The sequence below is a fragment of the Pleurodeles waltl genome, chromosome 3_1 (assembly GCF_031143425.1).
Source record: "Pleurodeles waltl isolate 20211129_DDA chromosome 3_1, aPleWal1.hap1.20221129, whole genome shotgun sequence".
NCBI lineage: Eukaryota > Metazoa > Chordata > Amphibia > Caudata > Salamandridae > Pleurodeles > Pleurodeles waltl.
This window is the reverse complement of record NC_090440.1, coordinates 11700395-11713066: the sequence shown is the minus strand read 5'-3', so window position 1 is coordinate 11713066 and position 12672 is coordinate 11700395. Positions and strand designations below refer to the sequence as shown.

At 45.3% G+C, this 12672-nt stretch overlaps 1 protein-coding gene across 2 annotated transcripts in view; it reads right to left on the bottom strand.

The window, feature by feature from the left end:
* ARFGAP2 (ARF GTPase activating protein 2) overlaps positions 1 to 12672 on the bottom strand; it is a 96783-nt gene that overhangs the window by 16585 nt on the left and 67526 nt on the right. For both annotated transcript variants that reach the window (XM_069221675.1, XM_069221674.1), the window contains one exon: positions 6889 to 7015. In XM_069221675.1, coding sequence (XP_069077776.1) covers positions 6889 to 7015 — 127 coding nt within the window. The remainder of the gene's footprint in view (positions 1 to 6888; positions 7016 to 12672) is intronic.

Genomic DNA, 12672 nt, shown 5'->3' with positions numbered 1-12672 from the left:
TGGATTTGATTAATATGGCAGTAGCAAACAAACCTCTTCCATTTACTGGCATAGCAGTGCCTGGTGGATGGCCTTCTGGCTTGCTTTATGACTTCCATACATTCCTGGGTAAGTTGTAAGTGTCCGAATTCTAGGATTTCAGGAGCCAGATTGCTAGATTCAGCGATGCTGGATCTGGGTGTCTGATCTTTTGGTTGTGTTGTGTTAACAGATCCGGCCTGTTGGGCAGTTTGATGTGGGGTACTACTGATAGGTCTAGCAGCGTTGTGTACCAGGGTTGCCTTGCCCAAGTTGGTGCTATTAATATGAGTTTGAGTTTGTTTTGACTGAGTTTGTTTACCAGATAAGGAAGGAGAGGGAGAGGAGGAAAAGCGTAGGCAAATATCCCTGACCAGTTCATCCATAGGGCATTGCTGTGGGACTGCCTGTGTGGGTATCTGGATGCAAAGTTTTGGCATTTTGCGTTCTCTTTTGTCGCAAACAAGTCTATTTGAGGTGTTCCCCAGAGCGTGAAGTAAGTGTTCAGAATTTGGGGGTGAATTTCCCATTCGTGGACCTGTTGGTGATCTCGAGAGAGATTGTCTGCGAGTTGATTCTGAATCCCTGGGATAAATTGTGCTATTAGGCGAATTTTGTTGTGAATTGCCCAACGCCATATCTTTTGTGCCAGCAGGCTCAATTGCGTTGAGTGCGTTCCCCCTTGTTTGTTTAGATAATACATTGTTGTCATGTTGTCTGTTTTGACGAGAATGTATTTGTGAACTATTATTGGTTGAAAAGCCTTTAGTGCTTGAAAAACTGCTAGCAGTTCTAGGTGATTTATATGCAGTTTTGTTTGATGTACGTTCCATTGTCCTTGTATGCTGTGTTGATCGAGGTGTGCTCCCCACCCTGTCATGGAAGCATCTGTTGTTATTACGTATTGTGGCACTGGGTCTTGGAAAGGCCGCCCTTTGTTTAAATTTATATTGTTCCACCATAGAAGCGAGAGGTAAGTTTGGCGGTCTATTAACACCAGATCTATAAGGTGACCCTGTGCTTGTGACCACTGTGATGCTAGGCACTGTTGTAAGGGCCTCATGTGCAGTCTTGCGTTTGGGACAATGGCTATGCATGAAGACATCATGCCTAGGAGTTGTAATATCATCTTTGCTTGTATTCTTTGTGTTGGATACATGCGTTGTATGATGTTGTTGAAATTTTGAATTCTTTGTGGACTTGGAGTGGCTACTCCTACTGTTTATTATGGCTCCTAGGTATTGTTGTACCTTGCATGGCAGAATGTTGGATTTTGCAAAGTTGACTGTGAACCCTAGTTTGTAGAGGGTTTGTATGATTTGATTTGTGTGGTGTGAGCACGTTATTAACGAATGGGACTTGATTAGCCAGTCGTCTAGATACGGGAATACATGTATTTGCTGCCTTCTGATGTGTGCAGCGACTACTACTAGACATTTGGTAAAGACTCTTGGTGCGGTTGTTAAACCGAAAGGCAGTACCTTGAATTGGTAGTGTATTCCTTTGAATACAAACCTTAGGTATTTCCTGTGCGATGGATGTATTGGTATATGGAAATACGCGTCTTTGAGGTCTAATGTTGTCATGTAGTCGTGTAGTTTCAGCAATGGTAACACTTCTTGTAGTGTGACCATGTGAAAGTGGTCTGATTTGATGTATGTGTTTAGTATTCTTAGGTCTAGGATTGGTCTTAGCGTTTTGTCCTTCTTTGGTATTAAGAAGTACAGTGAATAAACTCCTGTGTTTATTTGTGTGTTTGGTACTAACTCGATTGCATTCTTTTGCAATAGTGCTTGAACTTCTATCTCCAGGAGCTCGGAATGATGTTTTGATAAATTTTGTGCTCTCGGTGGTATGTTTGGAGGGAATTGTAGAAATTCTATGCAATAACCATTTTGGATAATTGCTAGAACCCAAGTGTCTGTAGTGATTTCCTCCCATGCTTTGTAATAATGACCTATTCTTCCCCCCACTGGTGTTGTGTGGAGGGGGTGAGTGACATGTGAGTCACTGCTTAGTTGTAGGGGTTTTGGGGCTTTAAAATTTTCCCCTATTCCTAGGGAATTGCCCTCCTCTATATTGGCCCCGAAAGCCTCCCCTGTACTGTCCCTGGTAATTGGATGTTGTTGCCTGTGAGGTACTGGCTTGTGTGGCCTGACCCCGAAACCCCCCTCTAAAGGGTGTTTTGCGGAAGGTGCTGTAATTTCCTCTGCTCTGCGGGGAGTAGAGTGCGCCCATGGCTTTAGCAGTGTCCGTGTCTTTTTTAAGTTTCTCAATCGCCGTGTCCACTTCTGGACCGAACAGTTCTTTTTCGTTGAATGGCATATTGAGAACTGCCTGCTGAATCTCTGGTTTAAACCCAGACGTTCGTAGCCATGCATGCCTTCTGATGGTCACAGATGTATTTATTGTTCTTGCAGCTGTGTCTGCTGCATCCATGGAGGAGCGTATCTGGTTGTTTGAAATGTTCTGTCCTTCCTCAACCACTTGCTTTGCCCTCTTTTGTAGGTCTTTGGGTAGATGTTCAATGAGATGTTGCATCTCATCCCAATGGGCTCTGTCATAGCGCGCAAGTAGTGCCTGAGAGTTAGCGATGCGCCACTGGTTTGCAGCTTGTGCTGCGACTCTCTTTCCAGCTGCATCGAACTTGCGGCTTTCCTTATCTGGGGGTGGTGCATCCCCAGATGTGTGGGAGTTGGCCCTTTTCCTAGCTGCTCCTACGACGACAGAATCTGGTGGCAGCTGTGTAGTGATGAAAATAGGGTCTGTAGGAGGCGCTTTATACTTTTTTTCCACCCTTGGTGTGATTGCCCTACTTTTGACCGGCTCCTTAAAGATGTCTTTTGCGTGCCGAAGCATACCAGGGAGCATAGGCAGGCTTTGGTAGGAGCTGTGGGTGGCGGAGAGGGTGTTGAATAGAAAGTCATCCTCGACTTGTTCTGAGTGGAGGCTTACATTGTGGAATTGTGCTGCTCTAGCCACCACCTGAGAATATGCAGTACTGTCTTCTGGTGGTGATGGCTTTGTAGGGTATGCCTCCGGACTGTTATCTGACACAGGGGCGTCGTATAAGTCCCATGCGTCCTGATCCTGGTCACCTTGGCTCATGGTGGTGTGAGCCGGGGAATGTGATGGAGTTTGTGCTGGTGAGACGTGAATTATAGGTGGAGGAGAGGGTGGCGGAGTAACCTTTTTCACCATTTTTGTTTGTGGCTTTTGGTCAGTTTGAAATTCCAGTCTTCTCTTTCTCCTAATAGGGGGAAGGGTGCTCATCTTTCCTGTCCCCTGCTGTATAAAAATACGTTTCTGCGTATGGTCTACATCGGTGGATTGCAGGTCTTCCTCAAACCTATGCTTTCGCATTTGGGAGGTCATTGATTGCTCTTCTGTATAAGAGCCTGAAACTGGGTCGGTTGCAGGTTGTTTTGGCACCGAAACCCTGTCTGCATCTTTTTTCGGCTCCGAGGTGACTTTTTTCTTTTTCGGAGTCGAAACATCTCGGCGTCGATCTTAGTCGGTGCCGCTGTCTCGGCGTCGAGCCGTGTCTACACCGCTATCTCGGTGTCTATGTATGTCTCCAGCACTTTCTCGGTCCCGAGAAGGCTGCGTGCCGGTGTCTCGACCGGAGTCGGACGGTCTCGGCACTGTTTGGGCCTTTTTCGGTGCCGACGGTCGGTCACCGAATTTATGGGTGGAGCCATGGCCTGGTGGCAGTGGCGTCCCCTGGGCCTTGACAATCTTCTTATGAGTGGTTTTCGACGTCTTACTCACGGTTCGTGGATCGTCGAATTCCTCGGAGTCCGATTCGTGTATCGAAAAGGTTTCTTCCTCTTCTTGTATCTCGAACTCTCGGTGGGCTGTCGGCGTGGACGCCATTTGAAGTCTTCTGGCTCGACGGTCTCGGAGTGTTTTTCGGGACCGGAACGCACGACAGGCCTCGCAAGTGTCTTCACTGTGCTCAGGTGACAGGCACAGGTTACAGACCAAGTGTTGGTCTGTATAGGGGTATTTGTTGTGGCATTTGGGACAGAAACGGAACGGGGTCCGTTCCATCGGCGTTCTTCTACACGCGGTCGGGCCGAGCAGGCCCCGACGGGGGATCGAAAACTACCCCGAAGGGCTCCGGAGCTCTTCGATGCGGTGTTGATTCTAACTACGCCGATCCCGAACGCAACAATACCAACGAAAATCTTCCGAAATTTAGCTGTTTTTCCGTTCCGAAACTCGGAGCGACAGGAACACGTCCGAACCCGATGGCGGAAAAAAAACAATCGAAGATGGAGTCGACGCCCATGCGCAATGGAGACAAAAGGAGGAGTCACTCTGTCCCGTGACTCGAAAGACTTCTTCGAAGAAAAACAACTTGTAACACTCCGACCCAACACCAGATGGCGAGCTATGCAAAACATGCGTATCTACAGCGACAGATGCCATCGAACATATTGTTTCTTCTTCCTTTCTCCCCTCCAGTCTTGGGTCTTGGATTAAAGGTGCCTGTTTTAGAAGCATGTTTTAGGTCGGAACGCATTATTTTATGCACTGTAGAGAATCTGGGAACATTCAAATCATATTTGACATTTTCGCAGTTTTAATTCTTTCATTGACGGATGAAATAGCTAACTCATAGGAACCTTGGCCAAAATGTAGTATCATATGTACCCACAGACAGCACAGGTAAAACCCTTTTCTACATCAGCCCCCCTTTTTAAAAAGCGAGTAGTGGAACAGGTCTAATGCCAAACACTCCAGGTTTTAAGCATTCCATGCAAGGTGTAGTGAGAGGAACCAGTTAGAAGAGTGCCGTTAGCATGCACATGGGATAGTGGTACATACCAAAACAATCCATAGCTGTGAGGCTCCCCACTGTTGTGTGATATCTTCAGCTAATCCCGGATTTTTACCCAAACGAAATTTACTGCTGGAGTTTTTTTAGCCCATAGTTACAATGTTAACATCAAAATTCCAGCTCCCAGAATACAATGAAATGTCTGTTAAAAGGCCACGACTAACCTAAAGTGAGACGTTTGCCGTGGGACACTTGCAGCTCTAAAATGTTAACACAACAGCAGCTCCACCTTAATGTAGCTAGGCAAAGAATGCAGAAAGCAGGGCTTAACATGCTTAACGCATCAAGTTTCAGGTGTTGTAGATGGCAGGGATACAAATTAATCTGGTGTAACTCAAAAAGTTAAATGTTTCACAGGGTGGTATGCTCATGTCAGCGTTGACCACCCCAATAATGTCATATTATTCAGTAAGGAGTAAATACATGACCTCCAATTGTGTCCAGGAATTTATGAAAACATTTGAATGTAGCACTCTTACATTTTAAATACATTAATAGTACTGTAAACCAGATGTGAATGTGAGTGCAATACACTGAGTTTCTATGCTTAAAACAACAAAATATGTCCACTGAACAATATATACTGCAGATGCTTTACATTAAATGTGTGCTATAAACAAGGACTACAAAAAAAAACTGTGTAAACACTGAAAAAAAACAGTTGTCTATTTTGGGGGCTGGATAGCTAACTAAATGCTTATTTTAAAATGATTGGAAAACACTGACAAAATATCACTGAGATCCACAACAATCAGTGAAAACAATATAAGCAGATTTTCTTTTTGTGTTGCACATGCTTGAAGTACTTCATTTTGTGCATAATAAAGGCCAAATGAGGCACCCTCTTCCAATGGCTGCCCATGTTTGGACTCGAGGTTTCTCTCAGGCGAGGCATCAAGTCTACTGGTATTCTGTAATTCAATGTATAAGCCATCACCAGTAGAGTGAGGGTGGATTAAGCCATCCCCTTCCATCATGTACATCTTGGGGTGCCCCAGTGGCTTCCTTGTAGCTGGGACTGGCGTGCCTCTAGAGCTGGAGAAGAAACATCTACCAGAGTTGGTATGGTCCCAGGAATGGGTCCCAGAGGGACAAACTGGGCCGACCTGCTGGTGGTAACACAACTTCGGACCCATGCCATTCCTCGGGGCGCGGCGACACACCAGAGGGAGCCAGAAGCACACTGAAAATCTGCTGCATGGCCTTCTCAAAAGGCCTACTTCTGCTGCTGGGCTCAAAGATAGCCCAGCAAATAAAGGGAGCATAGGGACTAGCTGAGGAATGGATTCCGTAGCCTGAGATCGCAACTGGGTGGGACTGAAATTGTGACGACCTTGGACCTGATCTTCAGAGTGGTGAGATGGGGCCAATGTAGCTTTTTTTTCTTGTGCTTCCGCTTAGACGTACTGTAAGCTTGAGCGTGAACTTCAGCAGCTAAATAACGCTTTGGAAACGGGCCCATGACTGCACCTAAGATCAAACAAGACTTATAACAAAGGGAGGGACAACCTTTTGTGTTCAACAACATAAAGCTTCACCTCACGGACTCGGATCGCTTCTGAGTGCATCAGGGCACATATTGCACGTCTGAAGAGGTGTGTCCGGCACTGTGTCACCAAAGACACCTTGTGTGGGTCCAGATGCGCCATGGCTTAAAACTATAAGTGTGGGTAGGGACACTGCTCCCCAATACTTTTGTTTAAAAATCTTTTAGAAGTTGTCAGAAAACTGTCAAATCTAGGTATAGAGCTCTGGATCCCCAACTGATGGCGCACAAAGACACACAGAAACATATGCCAGCGTGCAGAGAACGCTTTTATGCGACTCTGCTCAGTCACTTCTAGGCTGGTGTGGAGTCATCGCAAAGCCGCACAGCACCACCTATAAGCATGTGGACAATATTCTGATAAATCTGGCACCTGGGGAGTATTCCAAGGTGAATAATCTGTGATTAGAAGTGTCTATCAAAAGATGAGGCAGTGCCGAGGGCGAACAATCATCTATGCTTCCTCTTCACTACTCACCTCCGCATCAGACTCCCGTCCAAAGAACATGTCTGAAGAAATGGCTTTGGCACTTGCAAACTTCTGACGCGCTTCGTTGGACTCCACCACAGAAGCGCTGCTCTCCAACTTCCGTCGGCTGGTGGGTCTGGAAATATACAGACAGAAATGTGTGAAACCACTGCAGGTAAACAGGGGGCTTAAATGAACAGAAGAAATGTATCACAGGGGGAGAGAGAAGAATAAAGAAGACCAATGCAGTACAGAAAAAAAGTTATGCAGGGACTACTCACACCAGAGTGACGGAGTTTTGTTTTGCAGTTTAGTATGTTTACCTCTAAATTCTGTATTCTTTTACAGCTGCATCAAGAGTCCCTGCTTTCAGCTAAACAGATCCAACTGCTGTGAAGAGGAGAGTTTGGTACACACCAATCATCTTATCATGGCACCTGACTCGAGTAATATCACTAATGAAGACTTCCCATCTTCACATTAAAAGCACCACCACCATCAAGGCAACTTAATACGTAATATGAATTTAAAGTCCTTCTTTACCAGACTCTAGCACTGCAGAGTCTTCTTTAATCCAATATTTACATAATTTAAGTAACAATAATATCTCACATATTCAAAAACAAGTAACTTAAAGCTGATGAATTATTAATTAAATATGCTTTTATTTTGGAGGGTAATGAGACTATCTACTTCAGAAGACAATAATCCACCACTGCAAATTAGAGTAGGGCTATGTCAACCCAGCCTGCATTATCTTCACTCGTTTAAATGTTAAGTAAACAATAAGCAGTTCAGGAACATTCTGAGTCTGTTAATATACATTTTGTAATACTTGACAGCAGATTCTAATGTCAATAAAGAAACAAATAAGTATACTAATGTACATCTATCTAGCCAAAGAGATATTCCAGTTTCTGACAAGGAAAAAGATAATCCATTTCAACCACTGATATTTAGCACAGATTTTGTGATTTATTTTGAAACAACTAATTAATATCCTGGCCTGTAAATTCGAAATAATAAGAAGTTACAAACAAGGATAAAAAGGATTATTAAAATTATAAAAAATACATTACTGAATATAAATAAAAACCTTTGTTCTTATCTGCAGAAAAGTAACAGGCAATCAAAAACAGCTTGCAGAATAATAAAAAAAGATATAAGATCAGATTCTTGAACTGTTTGTCAGATTCAACTTTAAAATGTATGCACTAACGAAAACAAATTAGTCCCTTAAGATGAAAATAACGAAGTAAAAAAACAAAAAGTGCTAAACCTAATGATAACTGTTTTGAGCTACTGATCCTAACTCACAATGTTCAAGTAGAGGATGGTTCAACTTTTCTCTACACAATCTTTGCCACTCAAAGAGAGTTACAGCCTTTTGGGCTTCTTTTGTATCCTTTTCCTTACTTCGGGGAAGATAAATTATACAAACTTGAACATGTTTCGGAAATCAATGGCGATTCCCCATCTTTTGGATCACTGGGTAATGTTCGGCCACCAATATTGGCTCAGTTGATTTAGAAAATTAGTAAACATGTACACAATGTGGGTATTGATGTAAGGTATGTTTAATCAAATGAGAACTACTTAACTGTTTAACAATCCAAGAAACCATATTAGCTACCATCCCATATAAAATCATGTACCACAAATATGATTACGGTTCTGGGAAAACAGAAGAAATTGAGCCTGATACTAAATTGAAATATTATGAAATAAGGGATTGGTCATGGTTAACAAGGGCCTTCCATCCACACACTTAAATTATTCCTCAAACACCTTGACATCTTCTAAATTGGTATATAGCAGGGCTGTACTTTTTCTGATTGACAATTTATGAAAAAAATGCAGATTTTTATATAATTTCAGACAGCAAAACAAAGACAACCAGATGACTATAACCAGAGTTATAAATTTTTTAAGCAAAAATAAATCAGTGCATTAAATACTGCAAAACGTTACTGCAGTCAATGGAAAAACACACTTGCGGCAAACAGGCACTTGTTATGCTACGGAGTAAAAACAGGTACAGTACAGCGACCTACGGGTCCAATCTCCTGGACTTGAGCTAGGTATAGGGCAAGGTCCATAGCCACACCAACAGGCCACATCGGGCGGGCACAAGGGAGGCCAGAGACAGGTGTAGTACAGCGTCAGGTGCCCAATGTTAGACTATGGGGATCGGTCTGGTTATAAAAAGAGGCGACAGGCTTGCACTGGGAGGCTAGTTGGGCTGAACCAACAAGTGGGCTCAACTCTCACGATGCTCGGGGACATGGGGCCACCCTTAAGTCGTTTTCTCCACGGGCCAGGGACGATGAGTGCAGAGGTTTCTTGAGGCGTCAGATTTTCTCCACTGGGAGCACTCGTGGTTGAGAAGGCCTGCGGTCAGAGGCTGCAGACGGCATCCATTATTCCACATTGGGCAAGACCAAGATGGGCTTTGTCTCCGGAGAACCGCATGCTGGCACCCTTGGCCCACTTCAGCTCGGGCTAGGCGGCACAGGTGCAGTAGTGCTTTCAGGTGTCTGATTTTCAACAGTCCGGTGTCCCCGCAGTTCTCTCAGGGTGTCTGCAAGATGCAGGGAAGCAGCTCTGAAGGAGTTCCTGGGTCTTTGTTGAAGGCAGGCAGTCCTCCCAAGCTTTTGGAGGCACAACAGCTGTAGAACAAGATGACTTTGGCACAAATTGAAGGGAGCAGCAGACAGGCTGGCAGGCCTAGGTCCAGGCCATGTACTTTTTCCTCAATCTTTACTTTTGTGGTTCGAATGTCCTCCTTCGTAGGTCAGCAGGAATCTCCTTTCCTGGTGCCAGGGGCTCCCCTAAATACTGAATTTAGAGGTGTCTTGATGAGTGAAGAGAGTAGCCAATGGGCTACTTGCCCCTGGGGTCGATATGCCCCATATATGACCACTTCCTGTGGGAAGTGGGCACAACCCTGTCCCAGAGTTCCTCCTTTCTGCCACCACCAACATGGCAGACTTTCAAAAGTTGTATCCATATCAGGCAGCTCACCTTAGGATGGGACTGGCCTGCGAGGTGCACACGCCTCTCAGACTACTAATTTACCCGCCTGTCCAGGTGCCAAATGGGCCCGGGGGCAGAGGGGTCGGCATCTCTCCTTTGAGAGAAGCCAGATCTGCCTACCCAGACTAAAATAAAAACAAAAAGAAAAAAGCACTGGCCAATCAGAGACCAGACATGTAACAGCTGAATTTAGCTAATATGCTAATTTTCTCTTGCTAGCTTCTGAGTATTGCCGTTCACTGGACAGGCATGTCCCTTAAGTCAGTTTAGGTGCAGAGAGAGTCTGTGCAGTTGCTTCAGAGGGTGACGATTGTAATAGTGTGGGGGTAGTGCCTAGACACCTTTCTGAAACGCAGCAACCTCCCACTCCTCACGAGATGACTTGAGTATTTTTTTTATTTTGTAACATTTCCTCCAAAATATTACATATTCATAGAATTACCTTGATATATAATTGTAGTTAAAAAGAAAAAAAATATATATGAAGGTAAAATGTTCCATGATTGTGCATAAAACTACTACAGACACACTTTAGAATGAGACTAGGTATTATACATTACAAAGGCCGCCCCCTGGCGGCTGGTCTCTGCTTGCAGCAGTGAAGGTTGGGTTTGGCCCAAACACACTCGACTTTGCCCTCACCGTGAGTGCCAAAGCCAATGCATTATTTTTAGCATATGTCCGCCACCCATAAGTTAGGCCTCCTTAGCCCAGGAGGCCGGGTGCATTACATTAAAGCTGTGAACTTATAAGTGCAAGCTTATACGTCCCTATAGTAGCCCCTTCAATTCTGGGCACCTATAAGTGATCAGGGGGCCAGAGGACAACATTGGCTGGCACCTTGGCATCTCGAGGTTGCCATCTCTATTATGGCTCCACTGAAATATATCATGTTTGGTATGTAACATTTTGTCTTATTAAACCCGACTAGTTGCCCAAGGCAGATTTAATGTGACATGTGACAGCCCACAGCCACTGTCGCCAAGACAGGAGTCTGACCCCATGCCAGGAGGTGTGAATACACCCAAGAATCCGAAACAAAGGCGTTTTTGGGAACGAGGGGACACCTCTGTCCCTGGCAGGACGGTTAGTGAAGTGGCACATCAAGGCAGTGAGCTTCAACGGCTGCACCGCATCTGATGGGCAAATAGGCTGTCCCCCAGAAGAGGGCAAATCTGTCGTCCTCCCCCAGGAGCATCTGCACCCGGGCAGGCAGGAAAATTATGTAGCCAGGAGGCGTACACCCTAGAAGGCTAGCCACACCTCTCATGGGGGCTATCTGGTTTGTGCAACTGAGGAGGGGCAGACCAGCATTCTGGATAGCAAAAAGTGCCACACTCCACTGGATGTGGAGACCTCGGACTGGTTAGTTGCTGGCACTAGTAGCCCATTGGCCACTAGCCTCCACACCACTAACACCCCAAAATCCTGGATTTAAGGGGCCCCGCTAGCACGAGAACCTCAGATCTGATGAACCTGCATAAGGATAAGAAGAGACCCTTGCTTGTGACAACATGACCTTCACAAACCAAAGGCACGATAACTTGTACCTGTGACAGTGCTCCTGAAACTGCACTGCAGCGACTCATCTTGGACTAGAGACCCTCGAAAGGGGAGCCTTTTTGCAACCCAGAGGTGAATGAAAGTGCCCTTTTTGACATGATCACCCCCACTTTTTGACTGGTACCTGATGCAATTTTGACTGAGTGCACTGGGTTCCTGCTAACTAGGTCCCCAGTGCCAGATCTCTTTCCCTACAACTGAACGATTGTTCCTCAATTGGCAGTAACTTTGGCGCCCATGTAAATTCCTAGTAAATAGTTCCCCTGGTATCTAGGGCATGGGAACAAAAGAGGGTCCCCAGGGGAACACAGCAAGTAGTGTGCCATCCTCTGGGACCCCTAGATTATCCCCTGGATAAATAAAATAGAGACACACCATGCGGTATCTCGTCCGATTCTTGGTGCTGACAAATGTTATTCATAGTCTTGTAGGAAGCTGGCTCTTACCTCATTTTGGTATACCATGTAAAGAGTCCGGGGGCCCCCGTACTAGTGGACAGGGGCTTGCTCTAGCAATCCCAAGGTGCTCTTTTAGGGGGTAGTGTGTTCGAACAGCCTTAGGCATATCAAAGAGGAGTGTTAGACACCTGCAAATACACACACAGTCAAGAAATGGGACACACGACTCAAGGAGATCCACGCCAATTTATAAATATAACCGGTATCTATATATACTTAGGCACCAGAATCAATCGGATCGGGCAAGTACATTTTGCAATAGAAGTTGGATTTCCCTGCCATCTTGGAATCCAAGATGGAAAAATCCGGGGACCCTCTGGAGGAGCTCTGGGCTCCACCTCTGGGGTGGTGATGGACAGGGAGTAGTCACTCCACTTTCCTTTGTCCAGTTTTGTGCCAGAGCAGGGACTGGGGGTCCCTGAATTGGTGTAGACTGGCTCATGCAAGGGGATTTGGCCACAGGCTTTGTGCCATGTTGTGTTTTCACTTTAGCTGCACCAGACAGACGAGCAACTTGCGGTGGCCGTCTTCATGTCCTTGGTGATGGGTCCGCGAGGGTCGGCCCAGTACATCTATCAAAACAAAATCAGATACCAATAACGTGGATTCAGTTCATTGGTGCAGTGGACGGACACAGATAACGTATATTAAACAAACGAGGATTCCTTTTTTTGTTAAAGGAAAAAAAGAGACTGAGGCGGTCTTGTTCCTGGGTGAATTGAGAAAGCCTCATGGA